Below are 24,880 nucleotides of genomic sequence, written 5' to 3' on the forward strand. Positions count from 1 at the left end.
CTGGTGACACCCACGCGGCAGAAGGCCCCACCCTAGAGAAAGGCCCAGGTCCCGTCTCAGGCTAAGACCCACTGAAAGGTGTCCCGATGCAAAACCCCCACCGCAGCAACCACCAAGCTGCAGGTGGCACACTGTCTCATCTGTCTTCCTTTAACGGTCACGGGATTTTTATGGGCAACCATTTTATTCACTGAGGTTACCTCCAGTGCCCAACACAGTGCCTGGCACACAGCAAGTGCTCCACGTTGGTTGAATAAACTTAGCCAAGATTTCCCAGTCGCGAGTTCTGCTACCTCCAACCCTGCTGCCCTCACATGTGAAGCTACAGCTGCCTGGGGCCACACGCCACCCCGCAGAGCCCGAGGAGGAAGTCTACGCAGAGAGAGCAGGTACCAGAGAGGACGACTCCAGACTGTCCAGAGCCCCCGAAGGAGAGGAGCTGCTGGTCTTCAGGCGGAGGCGTGTGGGCACTGGAGTGGGCTGCGTGTTCCTGCACTGCTGGCAAGGGCGCCGCTGCAGCTGGCGGTGGGAGGGCCGCATCCCACGGCAGGAGGCGGCACCCTCCTGTGGGCTTCCCAGGAGGCCAGGAACACGGGAAGAGACGACATGGCCATCCCCACAGCTCCACAACGCAGGGGCAACATGGGGACCAGGGATGGGTGTGTCTCCGACATCAGGGAGAAAGGCATGGGCATGCAAACCCTGCCCATAGCCAGACCACAGCCCAGAACCCCCCTGCCCCGTCCCTGTGAATGCAAGGGCCACACTGCAGTCCCTCCCTGATCCACAAAATCATGTATGTTTATCACTAAAGTGTGTGTGGTGGAAGAAGAAGAAGAAGTAAACCCATCCTCACTTCAGAGGCAGCAGCAGCACAGGCTGCTGGGGGTGGGAAAGCTGGGAGTGAAGGCTGGACCAAGCTATTCTTTATTAAAGAACAGTTGACACACACTATTATGTCAGCCTCAGGTGTATAACGTAGTGATTCGACATTCACATACCTTAAGACATATGCCTTCTATACCTTGGTAAGTCTAGTAGCCATCTGTCTCCATGCAGTTATTACAATAATATTGACTATCTTCCCCGAGCTGCACATTACATCCCTGTGACTTATTCATTTTATAACTGGAGGTTTGTACCTCTTATCCCCTTCACCTTTTTCACCCATGTCCCAGCCCCCACCCCTGCAACCTTCAGTGTGTTCTCTGTATCTCCGAGTCGGTTTCTGTTTTGTGTTTTAGGATCCACATACATATAAGAGGGATCATACGGTATATTTGTCTTTCTCTGTCTGACTTATTTCACTGAGCATAATTCTCCCTGAGTCCATCCATGTGGTTGCAAATGGCAGGATTTCACTCTTTTTTTATATTGCTGAGTAATAACCCAAGCTATTTTTTACAGCCCAATTTCACAGTCACTTTCAGGCCGAGCTCTCCCAGGCCCACGATGGCCCTCCTGCACGTCTATGTGCTGTGATTAGATTTCAGGAGGACCCTTGTAGTGGAGACAAACCGGAGCCAAGGAAGGGCCACACCCCAACCTGACTCAGTGAAAGACAGAGCCCTGGTCAGACGCCGACCACCACAGACAGGTGGCCACTTCCTGGGAGCTCTTCTATCTTTTGCTCAGATACCGGGGGGCAGAGCACAAGGTCAGCTTGTGGGCCACCCAGGTTGGCTTCAGAGTACCACACACACAAAAGCAGCTTCCCCGGCCTCCAAGCCAAGATCTGCAAGCACAGAACCAGTGACACCCCACTTCCTTGCCCAGAGTAAGAGGGCCATCACCAGCCTTTCTGAAAAGCCAGAGCCAGCTGAAGGCCAGTACTTCAAGAAATTCTACCTTGACCCAGAGGTAGCCACTTAAGGCAAAGCTCTTCCCCACCCACACCAAATAAAAAACAAAAAACCCAACCCCCAACCCAATGGGCTTTTACTGAAGTAAGTGAGCATTATAATGTCAGCAGATGCAACAGTACCAAGCCCTGCAAAGTATACTAAGAAAAGAGCTGCACCAAATAGGGTGGAGGCCGGAGAATCAACAAGACAGTACCTGGCTGCCATGGCGGCCAGTGTCGGGGCGGGGAGGTGGGAGGCTGGCAGCTCAGTGACTCCCTGGGCACCAACAACAAATGGCTGCCCCCCCCCCCCCCCGCTTGTAAAGTAGCTGCTGCCAGTATTCTTGTTATTAAGGCACAATTCACATAAAGCCAAATACGTAGATTTTAAGTATACCTACAGCATTTAAGTTCACATTTCTTCCTGAATACTCCAAGACCTGCATCTGGCCAGCCCTCCCCCTTATACCACCAGGGGGAAATAAATGGGCAACGGGAAGGTCTGAGCAGAAGCTGTTCCAAGGGTGGCCAAGAAGCCCCTTCATTCTGTCCCCAGTGACTCCCTGCAAGTGACAGGGGGTCCTAAAGGGGCGTGGCCCTTCCTTCATCCACTTGGTTCCCCTTCACACAAAGAGCCTCCACAGCCAGTTACTCCATCCTGCTTACCCGGCTGACCCCCTTCCGGGATCAGTGCTCTTAACCTATGCAAAGCCAACTCCAATATCCCGGGATCACCCAGCCTCGATTGCCAGCTTGCCTTCTCAGGGGACCACCTACCCTGAAGAGAGCTCCCTGGCCCTCAAAGGCACCGAGAAACAGAAGCCAGACCTCCAGTAATCAGCCCTGAAGTCCCCTCCCCCGCCCAAAAATGTTTTGCTTCATCATCTCTACGACAGGCCTGGGCACCAGGGGGTTTGTCTGGGTCTTCTCTGCATGAGGCTGACGCCTTGGGGACCTTTCTCAGGGCCACCCAGGTGCAGATGAACAACTCCAGGGAGTCTGTCAGGGTAAGTGAGGAGCTGTGCCTGCCTTTACGAGCAACCATCTGTCCTGCACACTCACGGCCAGCATTTCCATCTCTTGCAAAACAGCTCCATGCTGTGCGTGTGTGGTGGGGGATGCGGAGGGGAACGAACAACTGTTGCTGCGGGCATCTCCGCTCACCACCCGGGCACCCCCCTCCCCCGCCGGCTCATTCCTGGCACTCACCGGAGTGTGTGCTGCTCTGGGCTGAGGAATCTGCGTCCTGGGTGCTCCAGGGTCGGTCCCAGCCTGTGAGGCTGAGGGACTGCAGGCCAAGGCACAAGTCATTAGCATCTGGGAGGCCCCGGGGAGAATCTTGCGCAGAGGTGGGGAAAAGCATCCTGCTTGTGACTGCGTCTTCAGAGTCCGGGAAGTCTGCTTCGGACAGGAGGACAGCAAAACCCCAGAGTTAAGGGCTGTTTGCCCCAGGATTATCAGCAATAAATATCAATAATAATAGTTTCCCCAAGCTTAAGGACCAGACATCCACGCAGGCTGGATGCTGCAGCTGCTGCCTCTGCACTTTTGGGGGCGTTAGAGCAAGAGCAGTGGCCATACAGCCCCCTCCCCACACACACACCCCTATCCCGTCTGCATTACAGGCTGGGCCAGCATGTGACCAGGCTGCTGATGCTTCCCGCTGCCAGTGACATCAGCCGGCTGAGCGTGCAATAGAGAACGGCACCATCCCTCACAGAACGGGGAGGAGCAGGAGGGGACGACAGGGAGGAGACTTGCCTCCCAGGGAAAAGACAGCACAACAGCTACTTGGAACCGCCGGGTGTGGTGCGGTGCCGGTAAGTCAGGGTCTCCAGCAATGGTGGCCAGCGGCCCTCGGGCAAGACTGAGGTCCTCACTGCCGAAGCTGCGACTGCTGGCTTGTGTAGCGCTGCCCTCCTGCCCCTCCCGTTTCTTCCCTCTGCTCTCCACCCCCAAACCCAAAAACACTCTAGTCCTGGACTCCCTCCAGCTGCTTGCTCAAGCCCTGGTTTTGCAGCCGAACGCAAAGCTCCGAGATCCTGCTGGCAAAAATCTATGTGCTGCAAGTGGCCCCGGGCAGCACCCTGACACAGCAGGGCTGCCACTGAGGAAGGGGAACCTTCAGAGAAACACTGCACACGTGCACCCAGCACCACCACCTGGTGCTCCCGGCGTGTCTACAGCAGCTGATCACAGAGAAGGGGGTCAGTGTGGGCAGTGGGAGGGGGAGTCACTGGGCTGCTGGAGGTATGGCCCACAGCCCACATGCCACGGCCAGTAAGATCTGCCCTGACTAGAATAATCCGGTCCCAGGTCCCTTCACCCTAAAAGGGAGGGCACTGCCATGAGCACGTATTATCAGGTTCAGTGCCTCCCTCACTCCCCTAACCGTAGGCCTAGGTAGACCTAACACTCCCCAGTGTCTGACACGCCAGAACACGAGAAACAGGCTCAGAGGTGGTCTAACACCCACGGTGCCCGGTTCGGCACCTCGCATCACCCGCTCTGCCAGGAGCCTCAGAGCCGTCTGCCAGCTGTGAGCATCACTGAGGCCGCCAGCTGCCTGCGTCCCCTCTCATCAGGGTGCCGCTAGGACCAAGGCCCTACTCCCATGACCACTCAGCTCCAGCAACAGAGGCCGGCTCTGCCCAGAGCTTCTGGAACCTCCAGCACCTCGTCCTCGCCAGCGTCCTCTCTGCATCAGTCTTTTTCCAACGTGACCCTCAGAAAGGAGGGAGACAGGCAGGCTGCACACCCCCAGCCCAGGCTGGGAGCACCCACCCTGCTGTGCCCCCACGTGGCAGAAGTAACCAGACGTGGGAAGCAGGCCGACCTGGGACCGCCCGCCTGCCTGCCTGTGACAGGGTCTGAGGTGGGCAGAGAGGCACAATGCTGTCAGCCACAGGAATGCTGGCCAGCGTGTGTCCACAGGCACCAGCCTCAGCCGCAGGGGAATGGCCCGTCTGTGAGGGACTCCTCCCTGCTGCTGTGTCATCCATCCCTATCCCTGCCTGGCTCCGTGTCGATGCCTGTCAGGCCTTGGTCTAGCACTGCACAGGCTGGTGCTGCGCCACCCAACCTGCTCTGCTCTCCACGGCACTCCTCCCCCAAGCTAAGCATACACTTTTTAAAACCATCCGTGTGTGTTAATTACAAGACATAATGCTTTCTTTAAAAACATCCACATTTGCCGAAACTGGTTTGGCTCAGTGGATGGAGCGTCGGCCTGTGGACTGAAAGGTCCCAGGTTCGATTCCGGTCAAGGGCGTGTGCCTGGGTTGCGGGCATATCCCCGGTGGGAGGTGTGCAGGAGGCAGCTGATCGATGTTTCTCTCTCATCGATGTTTCTAACTCTCTCTCTCCCTTCCTCTCTGTAAAAAATCAATAAAATATATTTAAAAAACAAACAAACAAAAAAAATCCACATTTAAGTATCCATTCCTCCCAAACCCAGCTATCTGTATAGTCCCTCCCTTCCACCCAATGTGACGGCATCTATGTCCAGAAGCCACTGGTCCCCGCTCCCCCTAAAACCAGGGCATCTGTGCATATGGTGACCCGGACCCCAGGTGGGGAGTCTAATCACTGACCATTCTCTTGCTGCCCAAAGTCTAGGTGGTGGAGCAGCAGTTCCGGGGTCACCGGGAGCCTGTTGTCAACACAGAACCTCAGGCCCCACCTGAGACCGGTGGAATTTATCCGCATTCCAACAGATTCCCATGTGGAATGTGTGCACACGAAGTCTGAGCATTACTGACCTACACAACCCACACCAGCTTCCCACCCAACTGGAGCCCCAGGCCGCAGGGCAGGCCTGAAGGATGCTGGGAACTGGCTGCCTCACGCACCCAGGAGCTTGTGGGTCTAGGTTCACCCTCTGCCTTCACTGCGCACCCCACCGCAGACGCCAGCCTTATCGCGTCCTTCTCCCTCACACCGTTTCTTCCACACAAAGGATGCCCCTTCACTATGTCCTAAAATCAAGAGGCCTGGGAAAAGGAACTCGCTTTCTAAGTCTGACAGACCTTGCTTTGCTCCCAGGTCTGCGCTGTGTGAGCTCAGTCAAGTCGCTTAGCCTCTCTGAGCATCTTCTTATCTGCAAAGCAGCAACAGCAGCCACCTTCAGGCATTTCGTGAGGACTGCACAGAGCACTCAGTACAGTGGCTGGCACTAACATTTGTGTCAGTATCTTACTTTCAGTAGTATGACAGTATAATTTACCACCCGAACCAAAACACTTTTGAGAGAAGAGGGGCAAACATTAATACTCATGGCAGGACAACAGATTACACCGACGGTCCTGGATGAAAAGCAGGCTTGATCGCTCTGCAGCCATTTGTGGCCCGAAATATTTTACTCAAAAACCTCCTTCTAATGCCTTGCTGATCCTGTCTTTCCAAACTTACCCGTTCTGCTCCACTGGGACCAAGTGTGAGGAATAAACTGTCAGCACAGGCTAACAGGCAGTGTGGTCAAAGGTCTGAAAGCGAAAGGCTGATTTTACTAAGCAGAAGCCCAGCTTTGCCTCTTAAACTCATATCTGATGCTGGGCAGGAACGTGGCCCTTTTTCCTGGAGAATATTCTTTATCATCTTTTGCCGTGTACCAACTAGACACGCAAAGCTATCTTCAATGACCAGCACAAGACAGAGTGGTGATTCTCGGTCTAAGGCAGTGGTTCTCAACCGGTCGTGACCCCTTTGGGGGTCGAACAACCCTTTCACAGGGGTCGCCTAAGACCATCGGAAAACACATATATAATTACATATTGTTTACAGTAGCAAAACTACAGTTATGAAGTAGCAACGAAAATAATTTTATGGTTGGGGGTCACCACAACATGAGGAACTGTATTAAAGGGTCGCAGCATTAGGAAGGTTGAGAACCACTGGTCTAAGGCAATCTACCTGAACAATGTCTCAGGTCGAATGCTGTCTCCTGTAAGGCTCTTTTATCAATACCTGCATGGAGTCTGTGACTTAAGTTCCTTAATTTGGTGAGCTGGGGGCTCTGGCTCCAGGGCTCAGAGTGGCGTTGCCTCCACCCTGACCTTCCTAAGACCCTGTCTGTCCTCTGATGACCCCTGCTGCTAGCAAACTCAGCACACATTTGCTCAGGGTCCCCGGCAACCATCATTCTTGAGCATCTGACAAAGAGGGGAAGTTAGACAAGAGAACAGGGCCTTTAGGCCCCACCTGTGAAACCATGAGGGCAGACTCCATTGTAAAAGGCAGGTGGTAACTGCAAGAAGTCAGGAGGATCCGGGAGAGCTGAGGAGATGTGTCATGAGCTGGTCGTAGGGAACAAGAGATCCAGTTCTGAGGAGGTATCAGAGGAGACGGTAAGCCAGGAGTGTCTGGGCCAGCCGAGCCGGGAAGAGTCTGATGCCGGGCAGGCAGCGAGGAAGCTCTGTAAACTCTTGGACAGGAAATAATGTGGCAGAGGCCCACTGTGAAGCAGAGATCAGAGCAGGGAGGCCAAGGATGAGAGGAAGAGGAGCAGGCACATCTGGGAGAGGTGGGGAGCTGCCCCTTATACCATGGTTATAACTGGGTGAAGTTCTGTGTGTTGATGGACAATGTTGATAAAAGACAGAAAAATGCAGCTACTGTGTGAGAGTAGCAGGCTCTAATAGATTTATTTTCCTTTAGTTACTGCACAAACATCACCATACAAAATAAAATCTGTCCTCTGCTTTTTTACCTTTTTATACTTTAGGGGGTTTTTTGGTTTGTTTTTGTTTTTTTTACCTTTTTATATTTTAAACACACGCACTGCTGCAGTTCGTACAGCAAACACACTTGAGCTCTTTTACAAAATCTCAACCTCACCCCAAATTCCAGTCCCTGGGAACAGCAGAGATAGGACGCATGGGCCATGCGTCCCCATTAGATTTGTTCAAATGACTGACTTTACAATCAGCTCCGACTATTAAAGTTTTAACAAGTCCATAAAGTAGCATTTCTAAGACTATTTCTAAAAAGACTGTTTAAAAGACTCCCCCCCCCCCCCCCGCCAACCCCCGCCAAAATAAAGAAAACCCAAACGATGATTTTGAAAATCCATTTGGCAACTGAAAGAGCAAACACACAGGAAGCCAGACACCAGTCCCGGTCTTCCAGCTGCTGAGTGCCCTGTGGCCCTTGATGCCAGGGAGCCTGCATGGTTCTCAAACTGTAACGGGCATTCGGATGACATGGGAATCTCTTTAAAACACTGATCCTCATTCAGTGGATCTAGGTCAGGCCCCAGATTTTGCATTTCTAACAAACGCCCAAGTGATGTCGACGCTATTGGTCTGCTGATCACACTTCAAGCAGCAGAAGTTTGAAATAGTTTTTCTATCCCAGGTTCTCTCTTCCAGGTGATTCATCCCATTCTCACCCAACCTCTTTCTTCACCGTATTCATTCTCTTAAACAAGGCCCTTTCCAGGGTTCCCTGTGGCCCCTCCGATGAAAGCCCTGGCTCACCTATCAACTGTCTCTTACATGACTCACCAAAAGGAAAGGCTCAGCTCCCCAGAGCTCACATCCTAGAACAGTGGTTCTCAACCTTCTGGCCCTTTACACACTTCCTCATGTTGTGACCCAACCATAAAATTATTTTCGTTGTTACTTCATAACTGTAATTATTACTGTGATGAATCGTCATGTAAATATCTGATATGCAGGATGGTCTTAGGCGACCACTGTGAAAGGGTCGTTTGACCGCCGAAGGGGTCGCGACCCACAGGTTGAGAACCGCTGTCCTAGAACAACCTCTTGTTTGTCTTTGTGCTCATACGTGCAGTAGGGATTCAGAGGAGCAAAAAGGCTAGGATCCTCAAGGCTGCCTTACCATTTTAACTGTACCTTCAAAATCACATTACAGGTTAAGGTATAAGAGAAAACATTAAGTTACCTTTGTACTTCCCACCATAAAAACATGATCGTTGGGTTATTTTAGTCGTGACTAGTTTCAATAATCTCCAAATGAGTACTGTAAATTATTTCAAAGTGATTTCTATAATATTCCTTACAATAAATATTACAAATGTTCAGGTTTGACAATGTTATATTCCATGCTCATATATTGGAAGATTCAATACTGTTAAAAAGCAAATTCCCACCAAATTGATCTACAAAGTCAATGCAACCCTAGGAAGATACCCGTCTTCAAGCAAGTCAGTGGGGAAAGACTTTAACAAATGGTATAGAACAGCCTATGGGAGAAAAATGAACCTTGACTCCCTACCTCACACCATATGCAAACATTACTTTCACATGGATCAGAGAGACCTGTAAGTGAAAGTTAAAACTAAAGCTTCTCTACGAAAACCGAGTATCTTTGTGACTTGGGTGCGGGCGTGCAGATTTCCTGAACAGGACTCAGCAAGCAGCAATCACTAAGGAAGAACTCTGATAAAATTAAAAACTTATCAAAATTATAAACTGCTCATCAAGATGCCGTTAAGAAGATAATGAGGCAAGCTACCAAATGGGAGGAGGTACCTGTGACCATATCTGACAATGACTAATTTCCACAGTACATAGGAAGTCTTAGCAAAAGTAAGAGAAAAAAACAATTTTAAAGGGGAACAACTGCCTTGGCTGGTTTGGCTCGGTGGATAGAGCATCGGCCTGTGGACTGAAGGGTCCCAGGTTCAATTCTGGTCAAGGGCATGTACCTTGGTTGCACGTTCGATCCCCAGTAGGGGGCGTGCAGGAGGCAGCCGATCAAAGATTCTCTCTCATCATTGATGTTTCTATCCCTCTCTCCCTGTCCTTTCCACTCTGAAACCAATAAAAATATATTTTTTTAAAAAAATAAAAGGGCACAACATCTTGAAAAGGCATTTCACCAAGATGTATAAATAGCCAATAAGCCCTTGAAAAAGTGCTCAGCATCATTAGTCATCAAAGAAATGCAAATTAAGCCACAATGAGAACCGCTACACATTCATCAGATGCCCCCTCCCCACCTCCCTTTAGAAACAGGGCTGGGTGCTGTGAATGAGAACTTCACACCGACGTTAGGGAAAATGAAGTCACTTTTTTTCCCCTGACAAACAGCAAGCCTGATGGAACTAATTGGTTTGACAATAAGAACTAACTTCATTTAATTAGATTGTATGGTTGACATTACCACAAGTTAAAAATCTATAGACCCAGGGTTTTGACACAACAAACGTAGAGCAAGTAATGGGATAAAGAGCACTTTTAAGATATTGTATTAGCAAAGGTGTGTGTTTAAGTTAACAGTACTTCAACTTTCTCAATTCTTCAGGTAAACTGAGCTCAACGAGGTCTCAAAGTGAAAGAATAACAGACATAGTTAGAAGTCTTCTGAAATTTTCACAAAGCATTCCTGGTATACTTCCAAAAAACTGAGAAATTCATGACAGCTGACTTAGGTAACAAATCTTTTCACAAACTGGATGGTTTCTAGTTCCTTCTTCTCAACAAATATGAGAAAGTGGAACTGTAAGCATGTAAATGACTGATTTTTTCTTTTGCACAAAACACAGAGTTTAACCAATTGAGCGATACTGTTCTAGCAACACCTGATGGTCCTGTGTGCTTATTTATGTGAACAAGTTTACTCAGAGCCCAGATTTATAAACAAATAATAGGAATATATCTGGTGCTTAAAAGTCTGAGTCATTCCAGCAATAAGTGAGTCATCTAATATTACATGAGTTTTTTAAATGCTTCATTTATCTCATTATGAAGATTTCCAATAAAGAATGATCAAAGAATAGAATTGTATCAAAATCTGTCACATTTAGATTGTTTTAATCAATTGTCCTAGCAATCAACAGCCACAACAATCCAGAACATGTACAGCTTCTAGTCACAGGAAATCATTTAAAATTTCAGATTTAGCCCTAGCTGGTTTGACTCAGTGGATAGAGTGTTGGCCTGTGGACTGAAGGGTCCTGGGTTTGATTCCCACTCAGGGCACATGCCTGGGTTGCAGGCTCGATCCCCAGTAGGGGATGTGCAGGAGGCAGCCAATGAACGATTATCTCTCATCACTGATGTTTCTCTCTCGCTCTCTCTCTCCCTTTCTCTCTCTGAAATCAATAAAAAATATATTAAATTTTTTTTTCAGATATATGTGCTATTTTTGTTGCAGAAAAGAATAACATGATCAACAGAGACTCCATAAAATATTACATTAGGATAAAATTCTGTGGGAGAAGCAGACTGGAAATATGAGTAAAACAAAGACAAGGAATAATGAGAAAATTCCCACTGTTAAAAAACTAGTTCACACATTTTAAAATAGATGATAGGTACCAATCTCTACAATTTCCGATTCCACTGGATACATTTTCACTTACAATGAAAATTCAATTACCAGGTTAAATGTGCCAGAGTACTTTATATATTTTTAAAGTATCATGGTAAAATATACATAACAAAATTTTACCATTTTTCAGTGTACAATTCGGAGCCATTAAGTACATGCACATTTTGTGCACCTGTCACCACTATCCAGTGCCAGAACTTTTTCATCTCAGGTTGAAGCTCTGTGCCCATGAAACACGAACTTTTCACTAGCCTCCAATAATCACTTTCTGTCTCTATAAATCAATTATTCCAGGTACCTCATAGAAATGAAATCATACAATATTTGTCCTTTGTGACTGGTTTATTTCATTTAGTATCATTAATGTCTTCAAGGTTCATCCAAGTTGTGGTTCAAAATTTCCTTGCCTTTTGAGGCTGAATAATATTCTACTATATGGATGGACCACATTTTGTTTATCCATCTGTCCACCTTTTGGCTATTATGAATAGCACGGTTATGAACATTAGTGTACAAATGTGTCTTCACATCCTTGCACGCAATTCTTTTCATATAAATCTAGAAGTGGAATTTCTGGATCATAATACTAATTCTATGTTTAATCTTTTTTTTAGGAACACCATGCTGTTTACCACGTGGCTGCACCACTTACATTACATAAAGCCCAAGTATTCCAATTTCTCCACACCCTCGCTAACATTTACTATATTGGTGGGTTTTTTGGGGTCAACGACCATCCCAAAGGGTATGAATTGGTATCTCACTGTGGGGTACATTGTTTTTATAAAAACAAGATGCATACAAACATTTGAAGATGCTGCTGCCTACTTCATGAATCCCCAAGATCATGCTTTTAAAAATCTCCCCCACACCAGATTTTTGGTGAACTGTTTCTTCCTATGCCATCCAAGTGGACTTAAAGGCAAATGCCATTTTCTTGCAGGGCTCTGCCCATGATCACTGCAAAGGTCCGTAGATCTGACCCAACCCAGGCCCATAATAACCCATGGCTATGACTACAGAGACCCGTCCAGCTATGTGCACAATGCAAGCCAACCTAATTGGGAGCCGTTCCTTGAGATTTTCCCAATTTTATCTAGTGGAGAAAGATCCATTTCCTGGCTTCATGGCACCAGGAGATGTGAGCATAGCCCCTTTCTCAGATGATAGGAAACTGTGTAAAAGACAAACAGGAAACTCACTCTGAGAGAGAGGCAGCAAAGAGGCAGAGTCTTGACAAAATTGGAGGCTACCGGATTCAGCTGGCGGATTTAATTTTTCAGATATTTCTTTCCTACCCTGTGACCTATATACCAAAAGCTTTCTGACACATCCCACATTTTGCTAAAGTTAGCTCTAATTAGGTGTTTGTTCATTTGCAAGTAAGAGTGTTGCGTGTAATTCAGGTCCTTGGTCTCCTGCCTCTCTTCTGCTCTGGGGTACTTGCTCAGCCCAGGTCTACACTCTCACCATCCCAACTCAGACTTAAAAAAATAATCTAATCTAATAAAAGGCAAACATGCAAACTGACCCTACCTTCACTATGCCTTAAGCCACGCCCACCAGCCAATCAGAGCGACTATATGCAAATTAACCCAACCAAGATGGCGGCTGGCAGCCACGGAGATGGAGCGAGCAGGAGGCTTGGTTGCGCCAGTGATGAAGGAAGCCAAGCTTCCTGCCTATCATGGCCGGCTCTGAGCTCCACTGAAGGCAACAAAGTTTCAATTATAGAAAGTAAATAAATCCCAGAATAAAAAAAAGAAAAGAAAAAAAGGAGAGGCTGGGAGCTTCCGTCACTGGGGGCTTGGCCAGCTGGAAACGGCCCTCAGCCCCTTACCCAGACTGGCCAAACCTCCATGGGGTGAGGGTCCACACTGCAGGGGTCTTGACCAGCCTGCAAACAGCCATCAGCCCCTCACCCAGGCTGGCCAGGGACCCCAGTGGGGACCCCCACCCTGAAGGGGGTGTAACTAGCTGCAAACAGCCATCAGCCCTTCACCCAGGCTGGCCAGGCACCCCAGCGGGACTCCCACCCTGATCCAGGACACCCTTCAGGGCAAACCGGCCAGCCCCCACCCGTGCACCAGGCCTCTACCCTATATAATCCTATATAATAAAAGAGAAACATGCAAATTAACCATCCCTCCACTATACTCAAGCCACGCCCACAAGCCATTCCCACCAGCCAATCAGGAGCGAGTATGCAAATTAACCCAACTAAGATGGCAGCAGCCACAGAGCTGGAGTGAGCAGGAGGCTTGGGTTGCCCCTGGCGATGGAGGAAGCCATACTTCCCACCTGCCCTGGCTGGCCCTTAGCTCCGCTCAAGGCTACAAAGTTTCAATTATAGAAGATAAATAGGATTCAGGAAGATGGCGGCGGTATAGGCAGACGCGTCCCAGGTCGTGTCCCTGAGCAAATGGAGTGAGCAGCTGAAACTAGTAACATCCACCCCGAATTGGCGAAATTCCTCAGCTGGTGAGACTGTTTGCAGCCGGGAAGAGCAGAACTCCCCTGGAAAGGTAAAAAAAAAAAACCAGGGATTTGGGCAGGAAAGTTTGCCAGACCTCTGAGCCCAGAGAGTCGGAGGGAGACCGCGTGGCAGACAGCCGCGTCCCTTGGGACAGGCACAGCCCCTGACAGGGGAAAGGAGAACCGTGGGATTCCTGGCGCTGCCGGGGGAATTGAGAGCTCGGTCTGTGATCACAGAGGACTGAGCCTAAAGGGGGCAGCCTGAAGAGCTGACCAGACCATGCAGTCCCGGTAAGAGAAGAAGCTTACAGAAACCAAGCCTTCCCCGTTTCCGCGGCCGGCGTTTGTTTGTTTGTTTTCACTGAACCCTGTTCATGGGACATTTCGGATACAGACACTCACCTGTGCTGAAGAGAGGGAGAGGGTGCGGAGGAGTGGAATCTGGGGAGAGACTGAGGAGAGAAGGGGGGCCGGGAGAGGTGGCAGCGAATTGAGTGCTGAGACACCCCTGAGCCCAGGTCTGGGGCAGCCATTCTCTCCAGAGAGTGAGACTCCTCCCCCCAGCCCCCAGGCAAGGAGCACAGCCACACCCAGATTCCACCCTACAGGAGATCAAGGATTAAAATAACCTGATCAGTCCCTGGGAGTTAACAGGGTCTGGCCTATAGAGGGATTTTCAATCCCAGCAACAACACAGCACTGGTAACTCTTACGCAGCCAGCTCTGGGCAGTGAACTTCCACTGGACAGAGAGGCCCTGTAGCCTCAGAGGCCGACCCCAGAACACTGCCACCCAGAGGCTGACCCACAAACTGACTCTTTGCTAAACACAAAATAAGGCAGTCTGGGAAACAAATGCGGCTTGCTTTAAAATAAGGACTGTGGTTTACAACACAGAGGAACAGTGTATCGCAGGGAAACTCAACACTCTCCTGAATACCTGGCAGGTCTAAGGCGAGCCACACTGAAGAATAGAAGAACCGAAGGACCTTCACTACTGCAATATTTTTTTTTTTTTTTTTCACCTTTTAACTAAGAAACCAATTTTTTTTCTTTTCTTTTTTTCTTTTTCTTTTCTTCTTTTTTTCTTCTTTTTTCCATCACCTGATTTTACCCTTTTAATTACTACCTTCTTATTTTTAACCAGTATTATTACTGCTACCATTTTACCATTTTTTTTTAAAGTGCCATTTTATTTTCTCTTTATTTTATTTTGGGATTAGTGTTCTCCATTCTATTTTCATCGTTATATTATTGGTTGTTTCTAGTTTGCATTCATCTCCAGGGAGCTGTTGCTGGAATTTGTTGGGATTAATGGCTGTTCTATAGGAGTATTCTCCTCATATAAAAAAGTCTCTTCCCCTCTTCCACTTCATTCTCTCTTTTCGCTCTTTTTTTTTCTTTTCCTTTCTTTTCTCGCTTTTACTTTCCCCCCTCCTTTTTCCCAATTTCATTTTTGCACTCCTTTTTTTGGTCCCTAATTTTCTTTTCTTTTTTCTCTTTTCTCTTTTTCTCTTCCTTCTTCCTTATCCCCTAATTCTCTTAATTCAGGTGGTCACCTTTATTTGGGGTTATTAATATCGTGAATATATTTGTGTATAGTGCCTGGTACGTGGTGCCTTGTTGTGTTGTATTTTGTGCCTTTAAATCAACACAGCAGATCCAAGCAACAGCAACCTCCTGAGCACCACACCCTCTGCTGAGGAACAGCAGCTGTACGTGAAACCTCGCCCCACCAGCCAGAAGAGCCACCACAGCTGTGAACAGCACCCACCAGAGGAGTTGCTGCCAACTGAAGAGCAGCTGCTACCGCAACCGCCCGAAGAGCAACCGCAGACCAAGGAGTCACTGCCACCAAGGGAGCAGCCACTGAACGACTCAACGTCTAGATATGTCAGTGAGATCAAACATGGGTAGACAAAGAAACCCCCAAAGGAAAGAGAAGGAGGACTCTCCAGAAAAGCAGCTAAGTAATACAGAGGCATGCAACATGACAGAAAAAGAATTCAGAATAAGGGTCCTAGAGTGCATAAACCGGATGGAGGAAAAAATCGACAACCTCAGCAAGAAGCAAGAAGAAACAGATGAAAAAATCGATAACATATGGAAGAAGCTAGAAGAAACAGATGAAAAAATCAACAACTTAAGTAAGACCCAAGAAGAAATGAAGAGTGATATAGCTGCAATGAAAAACTCCATTGAAAGTATCAACAGTAGACTAGGAGAAGCGGAGGACCGAATTAGTGATTTAGAAGACAAGGAAGCAAAACACACCCAAAACGTACTGCAATTGGAGAAAAAAATGAAAAGACAGGAGGAGAGCCTAAGGGAGCTTTGGGACAACATGAAACGAAACAACATACGAATAATAGGGGTACCAGAACAACAGAAGGATGAACAAGGATTAGAAAACCTATTAGAAGAAATAATATCAGAAAACTTCCCTGAGGTGGGGAAGAAAAAAGTCACACAAGCCCAGAGAGTCCCAAACAAGGTGAACCCAAAAAGACCCACACCAAGACACATCATAATTACCATGGCAAATGTTCAGGACAAAGAGAGAATCTTACAGGCTGCAAGAGAGAGACGGAAAGTTACATACAAGGGATCTCCCATTAGATTGTCAAATGATTTCTCAACAGAAACACATCAGGCCAGAAAAGAATGGACAGAAATTTACAAAGTGATGCAAAGCAAAGGACTGAATCCAAGAATACTCTATCCAGCAAGGCTATCATTCAAACTTGAAGGGGAAATAAGAAGCTTCACGGACAAAAAAAGGCTAAAGGAGTTTATCACCACCAAGCCAGCAATGCAAGGAATGCTAAAGGGACTGGTATAAAAATAAGAAATAAAAAGCTCAGAAAGAAAACAGCCACACAAAAACAGAAATGCCTACAAACAAGTACCTTTCAATAATAACTTTAAACGTAAACGGACTAAATGCTCCAAACAAAAGACATCGAGTGGCTGAATGGATAAAAAAACATGACCCATACATCTGCTGTCTACAAGAAACCCACCTCATTAGAAGGGACTCACACAGACTGAAAGTGAAAGGATGGAAAAATATCTTTCAGGCAAATGGAAAGGAAAAGAAAGCTGGGGTAGCAATACTTATATCGGACAAAATAGACCTCAAAGTGAAGGCCATAACAAGAGATAAGGAAGGCCACTTCATAATACTAAGGGGATCAATACAACAAGAAGATATAACCCTGGTAAACATATATGCACCCAATGCAGGAGCACCCAAATTCATAAAAAAACTCCTGGAAGATATCAAAGGAGACATCGACAACAATACAATCATAGTAGGGGACTTTAATACACCACTGACAGCTCTGGATAAGTCCTCTAGACAAATAATCAGCAAAGATACAGCAATCCTAAATGACTCACTAGATCAGATGGACTTAATAGACATCTTCAGAACACTTCACCCGAAAGCCAGGGAATATACATTCTACTCAAATGCTCATAGGACATATTCAAAAATAGACCATATATTGGGTCACAAGCAAAGTATCCCCAAATTCAAGAAAATTGAAATCATAAAAAGCGTCTTCACAGACCACGATGGCATAATATTAGAAATAAACTACAATAAAAACAACCCAAAATACTCAAACACCTGGAAGCTGAATAGCATGCTATTAAATATTGATTGGGTTACCAATGAAATCAAAGAAGAAATTCGAAACATCCTGGAAACTAATGACAATGAAAACACAACAATCCAAAACCTATGGGACACAATGAAAGCAGTCCTGAGAGGGAAGTGTATAGCTCTACAGGCCTATCTCAACAAACAAGAAAAAATGGTAGTAAATCATCTAACTCTACAACTCAAAGAATTAGAAAGAGAGCAACAAGAAAACCCCAGAGTGAGCAGAAGGAAGGAGATAATAAAGATTAGAGCAGAAATAAATGACACAGAGACCAAAAAAACAATACAGAAAATCAATGAAACCAAGAGCTGGTTCTTTGAAAGGATAAACAAGATTGACAAACCTCTAGCCAGACTCACCAAGAAGCAAAGAGAGAGGACCCAAATAAACAAAATCAGAAACGATAGAGGCAAAATAACAACAGACCCCACAGAAATACAAATGATTGTTAAAAAATACTATGGACAGCTCTACTCCAACAAACTAGACAACCTGGAGGAAATGGACAAATTCCTCGAAAAATACAACATTCCAAAACTCAATCAGGAAGAATCTAAAAATCTCAACAGGCCAATAACTATGGAAGAAATTGAAGCAGTCATCAAAAAGCTTCCAGCAAACAAAAGCCCAGGACCAGACGGCTTCACAGGGGAGTTTTACCAAACATTCAAGGAAGAACTAAAACCTATCCTCCTCAGACTACTACAAAAAATTCAAGAGGAAGGAACACTTCCAAGCTCATTCTATGAAGCCAGCATCACCCTAATACCAAAACCAGGTAAAGACAACACAATGAAAGAGAATTACAGGCCAATATCCCTCATGAACATAGATGCCAAAATCCTCAACAAAATCTTAGCAAATCGGATCCAGCAGTACATCAGAAAGATCATACACCATGACCAAGTAGGATTTATCCCAGGGATGCAAGGATGGTACAATATCCGCAAATCAATAAACGTGATACATCACATAAACAAATTGAAAGAAAAAAACCACATGGTCGTATCAATTGATGCAGAAAAAGCATTTGACAAAATTCAACACCCATTTTTGATAAAAGCTCTCAGCAAGGTGGGAGTAGAAGGATCATACCTCAACATAATAAAAGCCATATATGACAGGCCCACAGCCAACATCATACTCAATGGACAAAAACTAACACCATTTCCCCTAAGAACAGGAACAAGACAGGGATGCCCCCTCTCACCACTCCTGTTCAACATAGTACTGGAAGTGTTAGCCATTGCAATTCGGCAAGAAGAAGAAATAAAAGGCATCCAAATTGGAAAAGAGGAAGTAAAACTGTCCTTATTTGCAGACGACATGATATTATACATACAAAACCCTAGAGACTCCATCAAAAAGCTACTGGACTTAATACATGAATGTGGCAATGTAGCAGGATACAAAATTAACCCCAAGAAATCCGAGGCATTTCTATACACCAATAGTGAACTTTCAGAAAGAGAGATTATAAAAACAATCCCGTTTACCATCGCACCAAAACAATTAAGCTACCTAGGAATAAACTTAACTAAAGAGGTAAAAGACCTCTACTCAGAAAACTACAGGACGTTGAAAAAAGATATAGAGGAAGACATAAACAGATGGAAGAACATACCGTGTTCATGGATTGGTAGAATCAACATCATTAAAATGTCCATACTACCCAAAGCAATCTATAAATTCAACGCACTTCCCATTAAAATACCAACGGCATACTTCAGAGATCTAGAACGAACTCTCCAAAAATTCATCTGGAATAAAAAAAGACCTCGAATAGCTGCAGCAATCCTGAAAAAGACCAAAGTAGGTGGGATCTCAATACCAGATATCAAGATGTATTACAAAGCCACTGTTCTCAAAACTGCCTGGTACTGGCACAAGAATAGGCATATAGATCAATGGAATAGAATAGAGAGCCCAGAAATCGGCCCGAACCAATATGCTCAATTAATATTTGACAAAGGAGGCAAGAACATACAATGGAGCCAAGATAGTCTCTTCAATAAATGGTGCTGGGAAAATTGGACAGATATATGCAAGAAAATGAAACTAGACCACCAACTTACACCATACACAAAAATAAACTCAAAATGGATAAAGGACTTAAATGTACGACAGGAAACCATAAAAATTCTAGAAGAATCCAAAGGCAACAAAATCTCAGACATATGCCGAAGCAATTTCTTCACTGATACAGCTCCTAGGGCACTTGAAACGAAAGAGAAAATGAACAAATGGGACTACATCAAAATAAAAAGCTTCTGCACAGCAAAAGAAACCATGAACAAAACAACGAGAAAACCCACTGTGTGGGAAAACATATTTGCCAATGTCATATCTGATAAGGGCCTAATCTCCAAAATTTATAGGGAACTCATACAACTTAACAAAAGGAAGATAAACAATCCAATCAAAAAATGGGCAAAGGACCTAAATAGACACCTTTCAAAAGAGGACATTCAGAAAGCCAAGAGACATATGAAAACATGCTCAAAGTCACTAATCATCCGAGAGATGCACATCAAAACAACAATGAGGTACCATCTCACACCTGTCAGACTGGCTATCATCAACAAATCAACAAACGACAAGTGCTGGAGAGGATGTGGAGAAAAAGGAACACTTGTGCACTGCTGGTGGGATGCAGACTGGTGCAGCCACTATGGAAGACAGTATGGAGTTTCCTTAAAAAACTGAAAATGGAACTCCCATTTGACCCTGTGATCCCACTTCTAGGAATATAGCCCAAGAAACCAGAAACACCAATCAGAAAGGATATATGCACCCCTATGTTCATAGCAGCACAATTCACCATAGCTAAGATCTGGAAACAGCCTAAGTGCCCATCAGTAGATGAATGGATTAGAAAACTGTGGTACATCTACACGATGGAATACTATGCTGCTCTAAAAAGGAAGGAACTCTTACCATTTGCAACGTCATGGATGGAACTGGAGAGCATTATGCTAAGTGAAATAAGCCAGTCAATGAAGGAAAAATACCACATGATTTCACTCATTCATGGATAATAGAGACCATTATAAACTTTTGAACAATAATAGATACAGAGGCAGAGCTGCCTCAAACAGATTGTCAAACTGCAGCAGGAAGGCCGGGGAGGGTTGCGGGGCAGGAGGTAGGGGGGTAAGAGATCAACTAAAAGACTTGTATGCATGCATAGAAGCATAACCAGTGGACATAAGACATTGGGGGATAGGGGAGGCTAGGGGACTGTCTAGGGCGGGGGGATAAAATGGACACATATGTAATACCCTTTGTAATACTTTAAGCAATAAAAAAAAAAAAAAAAGAAGATAAATAAATCCCAGATACCTGCTTCCAGCTGGCCCTGGCCTCTGCTCAAGGCTACAAAGTTTCAATTATAGAAGATAAACCCCAGAAAAAAAAGAAATAAGAAAAAAAGGAGAGGCTGGGAGCTTGGGTCACTGGGGGGCATGGCCAGCCTGAAAATGGCCATCAGCCCCTCACCCAAGCTGGCCACACCCCCAGGGGTGAGGGTCCCCACTGGGGGGTTTGACCAGCCTGCAAACAGCCATCAGCCCCTCACCCAGGATGTCCAGGCACCCAGGTAGGGACCCCCACTCTGAAGGGGTGTGACCAGCCTGAAAACGGCCCTCAGCCCCTCACCCAGGCTGGCCAGCACCCCAGTGGGACCTCCACCCTGATCTGCGACACCCTTCAGGGCAAACCAGCCGGCCCCCACCCATGCACCAGGCCTCTATCCTATATAATAAAAGGGTAATATGCAAATTGACCCTGACAGCAGAAAGACTGGGAATGACTGGTCACTATGACACACACTGACTACCAGGGGGCAGATGTTCAATGCAGGAGCTGCCCCCTGGTGGTCAGTGCGCTCCCACAGGGAAGCTCTGCTCGGCTACAAGCCAGGCTGACGGCTGCCAGCACAGCGGTTGTGGCGGGATCCTCTCCCTTCTCCTCAGCAGTGCTAAGGATGTCTAACTGCAGCTTAGGCCTGCTCCCCGCTGGCAAGTGGACATCCCCCGAGGGCTCCCAGGCTGCCAGAGGGATGTCTGATTGCCAGCTTAGGCCCAATGCCCTGGAGAGCGGGCCTAAGCCAGCAGGTGGACATCCCCCGAGGGGTCCCAGACTGCGAGAGGGCACAGGCCAGGCTGAGGGACCCCTCTGAGTGCACAAGTTTTTGTGCACCAGGCCTCTAGTAAAAGGATAATATGCAAACTGACCCTAACAGCAGAAAGACTGGGAATGACTGGTCACCATGACACACACTGACCACCAAGGGGCAGACGCTCAATGCAGGAGCTGCCCCCTGGTGGTCAGTGCGCTCCCACAGGGGGACCTCTGCTCAGCCACAAGCCAGGCTAATGGCTGCCAGTACAGCGGTGGTGGTGGGAGCCTCTCACGCCGCCTCAGCAGCACTACGGATGTCCGACTGCAGCTTAGGCCTGCTCCCCGCTGGCAAGTGGACATCCCTTGAGGGCTCCCGGGATGCCAGAGGGATGTCTGATTGCCAGCTTAGGCCCGCTCCCCCTGGGGAGCGGGCCTAAGCCAGCAGGTGTCATCCCTGAGGGGTCCCAGACTGCAAGAGGGCACAGGCTGGCTGAGGGCCCCCCCCCCCCAGTGCACAAATTTTTGTGCACCGGGCCTCTAGTAATTTTATAAAATTATTAATGGATCCTTTCTCTTTTCTCCATTTAGGCCCCCATGGAGTGTTGTACTAAATCCAACCCATCCTACCAGCAGTTCATTTTTTAATACTAGCTCCTACTACCCACCCCCCCCCACCCCACCCCCGCTTATTTAGCGGAATGTCCACTTCACATCCAGTGTTTCCAAGATTCCACTGCCATGTGCATATACCATGTATAGAGAGCAAACGGACCCAAGTCCAGCTCCACCTAACCTATGGCTTCCAGTATGGGAGTTTCTGAAGCAGAATGTCTTGAAAACTACAGTCTTGGAATACAGCATGCTGTCCAAGTGGTGTCCCCAAATCCTTTTAATAAAAGCCTAATATGCTAAGTGTCCCGTAAGCCATTCAACCAATCAAAGAGTAATATGCTAATGATATGCTAAGGCCGTTCAACTGCTCCCTATGACGTGCACTGACCACCAGGGGGGTAGGCAGTCAACCGGTAGGTTAGCTTGCTGCTGGGGTCTGGCCAATCAGGCTGAGCGAGAGGGCCAGACACGCCCTGGAGCCCTCCTCAGCTGGCCAACCTCTCGTGTCCCTCCCCAGCCCCGATTGTGCACCAGTGGGGTTCCTCGGCCTCGCCTGTGCCCTTTCACAATCCGGGACCCCTCAGGGGATGTCGGAGAGCTGGTTTTGGCCTGATCCCACAGGCCAGGCCGAGGGACCCCACTGGTACACGAATTCATGCATTGGGCCTCTAGTTTTAAAATAAAACTAGTATAATCCAAACACAATGAAATGTTGCTTTACCTGATACTATAGTGTTCAAATGTCAGGTGCAGACATGACAGCAAATTCAAGACTCCTCAGAGTGCCAAATCACAGTAGAGCCACAGAATATAAAACTTAGGAATTTTAAAAAGCAATGTTTGTTTTTTCAAGTACTACAGAAAGGGAAGGTAATCTCATAAGTGCACAAAAAACATTAAAGATAAATCAACAAACAGTAAGTGCTGGTGAGGATGTGGGAAAAGGGAACCCTAGTACACTGCAGATAGGAATGCAGATGGGTGCAGCCACTGTGGAAAACAGCACAGAGTTTCTTCAAAAAATAAAAAATCAAAGTGATCCCACTTCTGGGAATATACACTAAGAATCCTGAAACACCAGTAAGAAAGAATATATGCACCCCAACATTCACAGCAGCATTGTTTACAATAGCTAAGATCTGGAAATATCCAAGTGCCCATCAGTAGATGAGTGGATAAAAAAGCTGTGGTCCATTTACACAATGGAATACTATGCAGCTGTGAAAAAGGGATCTCTTTGACACAGCATGGATGGACCTGGAGAGTATTATGCTAAGCGATAAGCCAGTTATAGAAAGACAAGTATCACATGATCTCACTTATATGTGGAATATAATGAACAAAATAAACTGATGAACAAAATAGGTCCAGAGACATAAAAGCATGGATGCATGGAACAGACTGACAGATCTCAGAGAGGAAGGGGATGGAGAAGATGGAAAAGATTAACCAAAGAACATATACGCACATATGCATAACCCACACATAAAGACAATGGTGTGGAGAAGGGCTGGGGTGGGGTGAGGGCTTGGTGGAGGGAGGCAAAGGGGGTAAATGAGGGCATCGGTAATACTGTCAACAATTAAAAAAGATACTTAAATTTTTTAAATTGATTTTAGCGAGACAGAGGGAGAGAAAAGGAGGGGGAGAAACATCCATTTGTTGTTCCACTCATTTATGCATTCATTGGTTAATTCTTCTATGTGCCCTGACTGGGGATCAAACCTGCAACTTTGGTGTAGTGAGACGACTCTCTAACCAACTGAGCTACCCGGCAAGGGCAAAATACAGTTATTTGATGAAACAGTTTTACTTTTAGGGGTTTGTACTATGTCCAAATAATCACATATGCAGACAAGAGTTTTAACCTCAGGTACTTCTACTGCTTAATAGACACCTATTTAAGCAACCTATCTCCAACAGTGGGGAATTATTAAGTTTTTGTACCATGAACTATTTGGCAGTCTGCTATAGCCCATGGATACCCTTTAAGAATAATGTTGCTAAATATGTGCAAGTGATAATTTTGAAATAATGAGCATAAATGACATTTCAATATATATGTGCAATGACTATTGAAAGAATCAGATTCAAAATGTTCAATCATCGTACTGATGGTGATGATTATTGCCAAAGTATTAGTTCAGGCTAATATCATTGTGACTTATTGCCTACATTTATAATAGAAAGAAATGCTAAATTTCAGTTCAGCATTGGTGAAAAAAAATCTAAGTTCCTACCTGCCCAAGTTACCTGACTCCCTGAATTCTACCCAGGGACCTAGGTTAAAAATGCTATAATGCATCTATCTATATATATATATAAAAGCCTAATATGCAAAGTGTCCCCTTGAGAGTTCAATCAACCGTGAGTTTGATCTCTCACTATGACATGCACTGGCCACCAGGGGGCGGCGTGGAATAAGGAAGGCCCCAGCCTTCATAATACACGGGTAGGCAGCCATTAAGGACCCTACCCGTGCACAAATTTCGTGCACTGGGCCTCTAGTCTATACAGTAAAATGCTATGTAGCTTTGAAAAATACAGAAAATGAATGACAGAAAGAGAAAAGATAAAGGGGCAAATTATTACACAGTATGCTCAGAAAGCTTTCACTTCAATAGATACATATATAAGAAAAATACTGAAGAGAGATACTAAAATGTCAAGAGTAGCGGGGTTATGTATAATTTTTTCCTTCTAACTTATTTCCTTCAGAAATTTTTTACAAGGAACATATTATTGTAACAAGAAAAAATATATGATTTAACATCCCCTAAATGAATTTGAAAATATTTTTCTAATTTTTACAAAGAAAGATTTCATACTGAAAGATTTCAACTTTGACATTAGTTTAC

The 24,880-nt window shown here is 46.2% G+C and overlaps 1 protein-coding gene across 4 annotated transcripts in view; it reads right to left on the reverse strand.

Moving 5' to 3' along the window:
• The window catches only part of CPEB1 (cytoplasmic polyadenylation element binding protein 1), a 63,319-nt gene that overhangs the window by 21,752 nt on the left and 16,687 nt on the right, over window positions 1–24,880 (reverse strand). For all 4 annotated transcript variants that reach the window (XM_036306310.1, XM_036306309.1, XM_036306312.1 and 1 more), the window contains exon 3: window positions 3,053–3,241. In XM_036306310.1, the coding sequence (XP_036162203.1) occupies window positions 3,053–3,206 (154 nt within the window). In that variant the 5' untranslated portion in view covers window positions 3,207–3,241. The remainder of the gene's footprint in view (window positions 1–3,052; window positions 3,242–24,880) is intronic.

Source organism: Myotis myotis, unplaced genomic scaffold (assembly GCF_014108235.1).
Source record: "Myotis myotis isolate mMyoMyo1 unplaced genomic scaffold, mMyoMyo1.p scaffold_m19_p_40, whole genome shotgun sequence".
In the NCBI taxonomy this organism is placed as follows: domain Eukaryota; kingdom Metazoa; phylum Chordata; class Mammalia; order Chiroptera; family Vespertilionidae; genus Myotis; species Myotis myotis.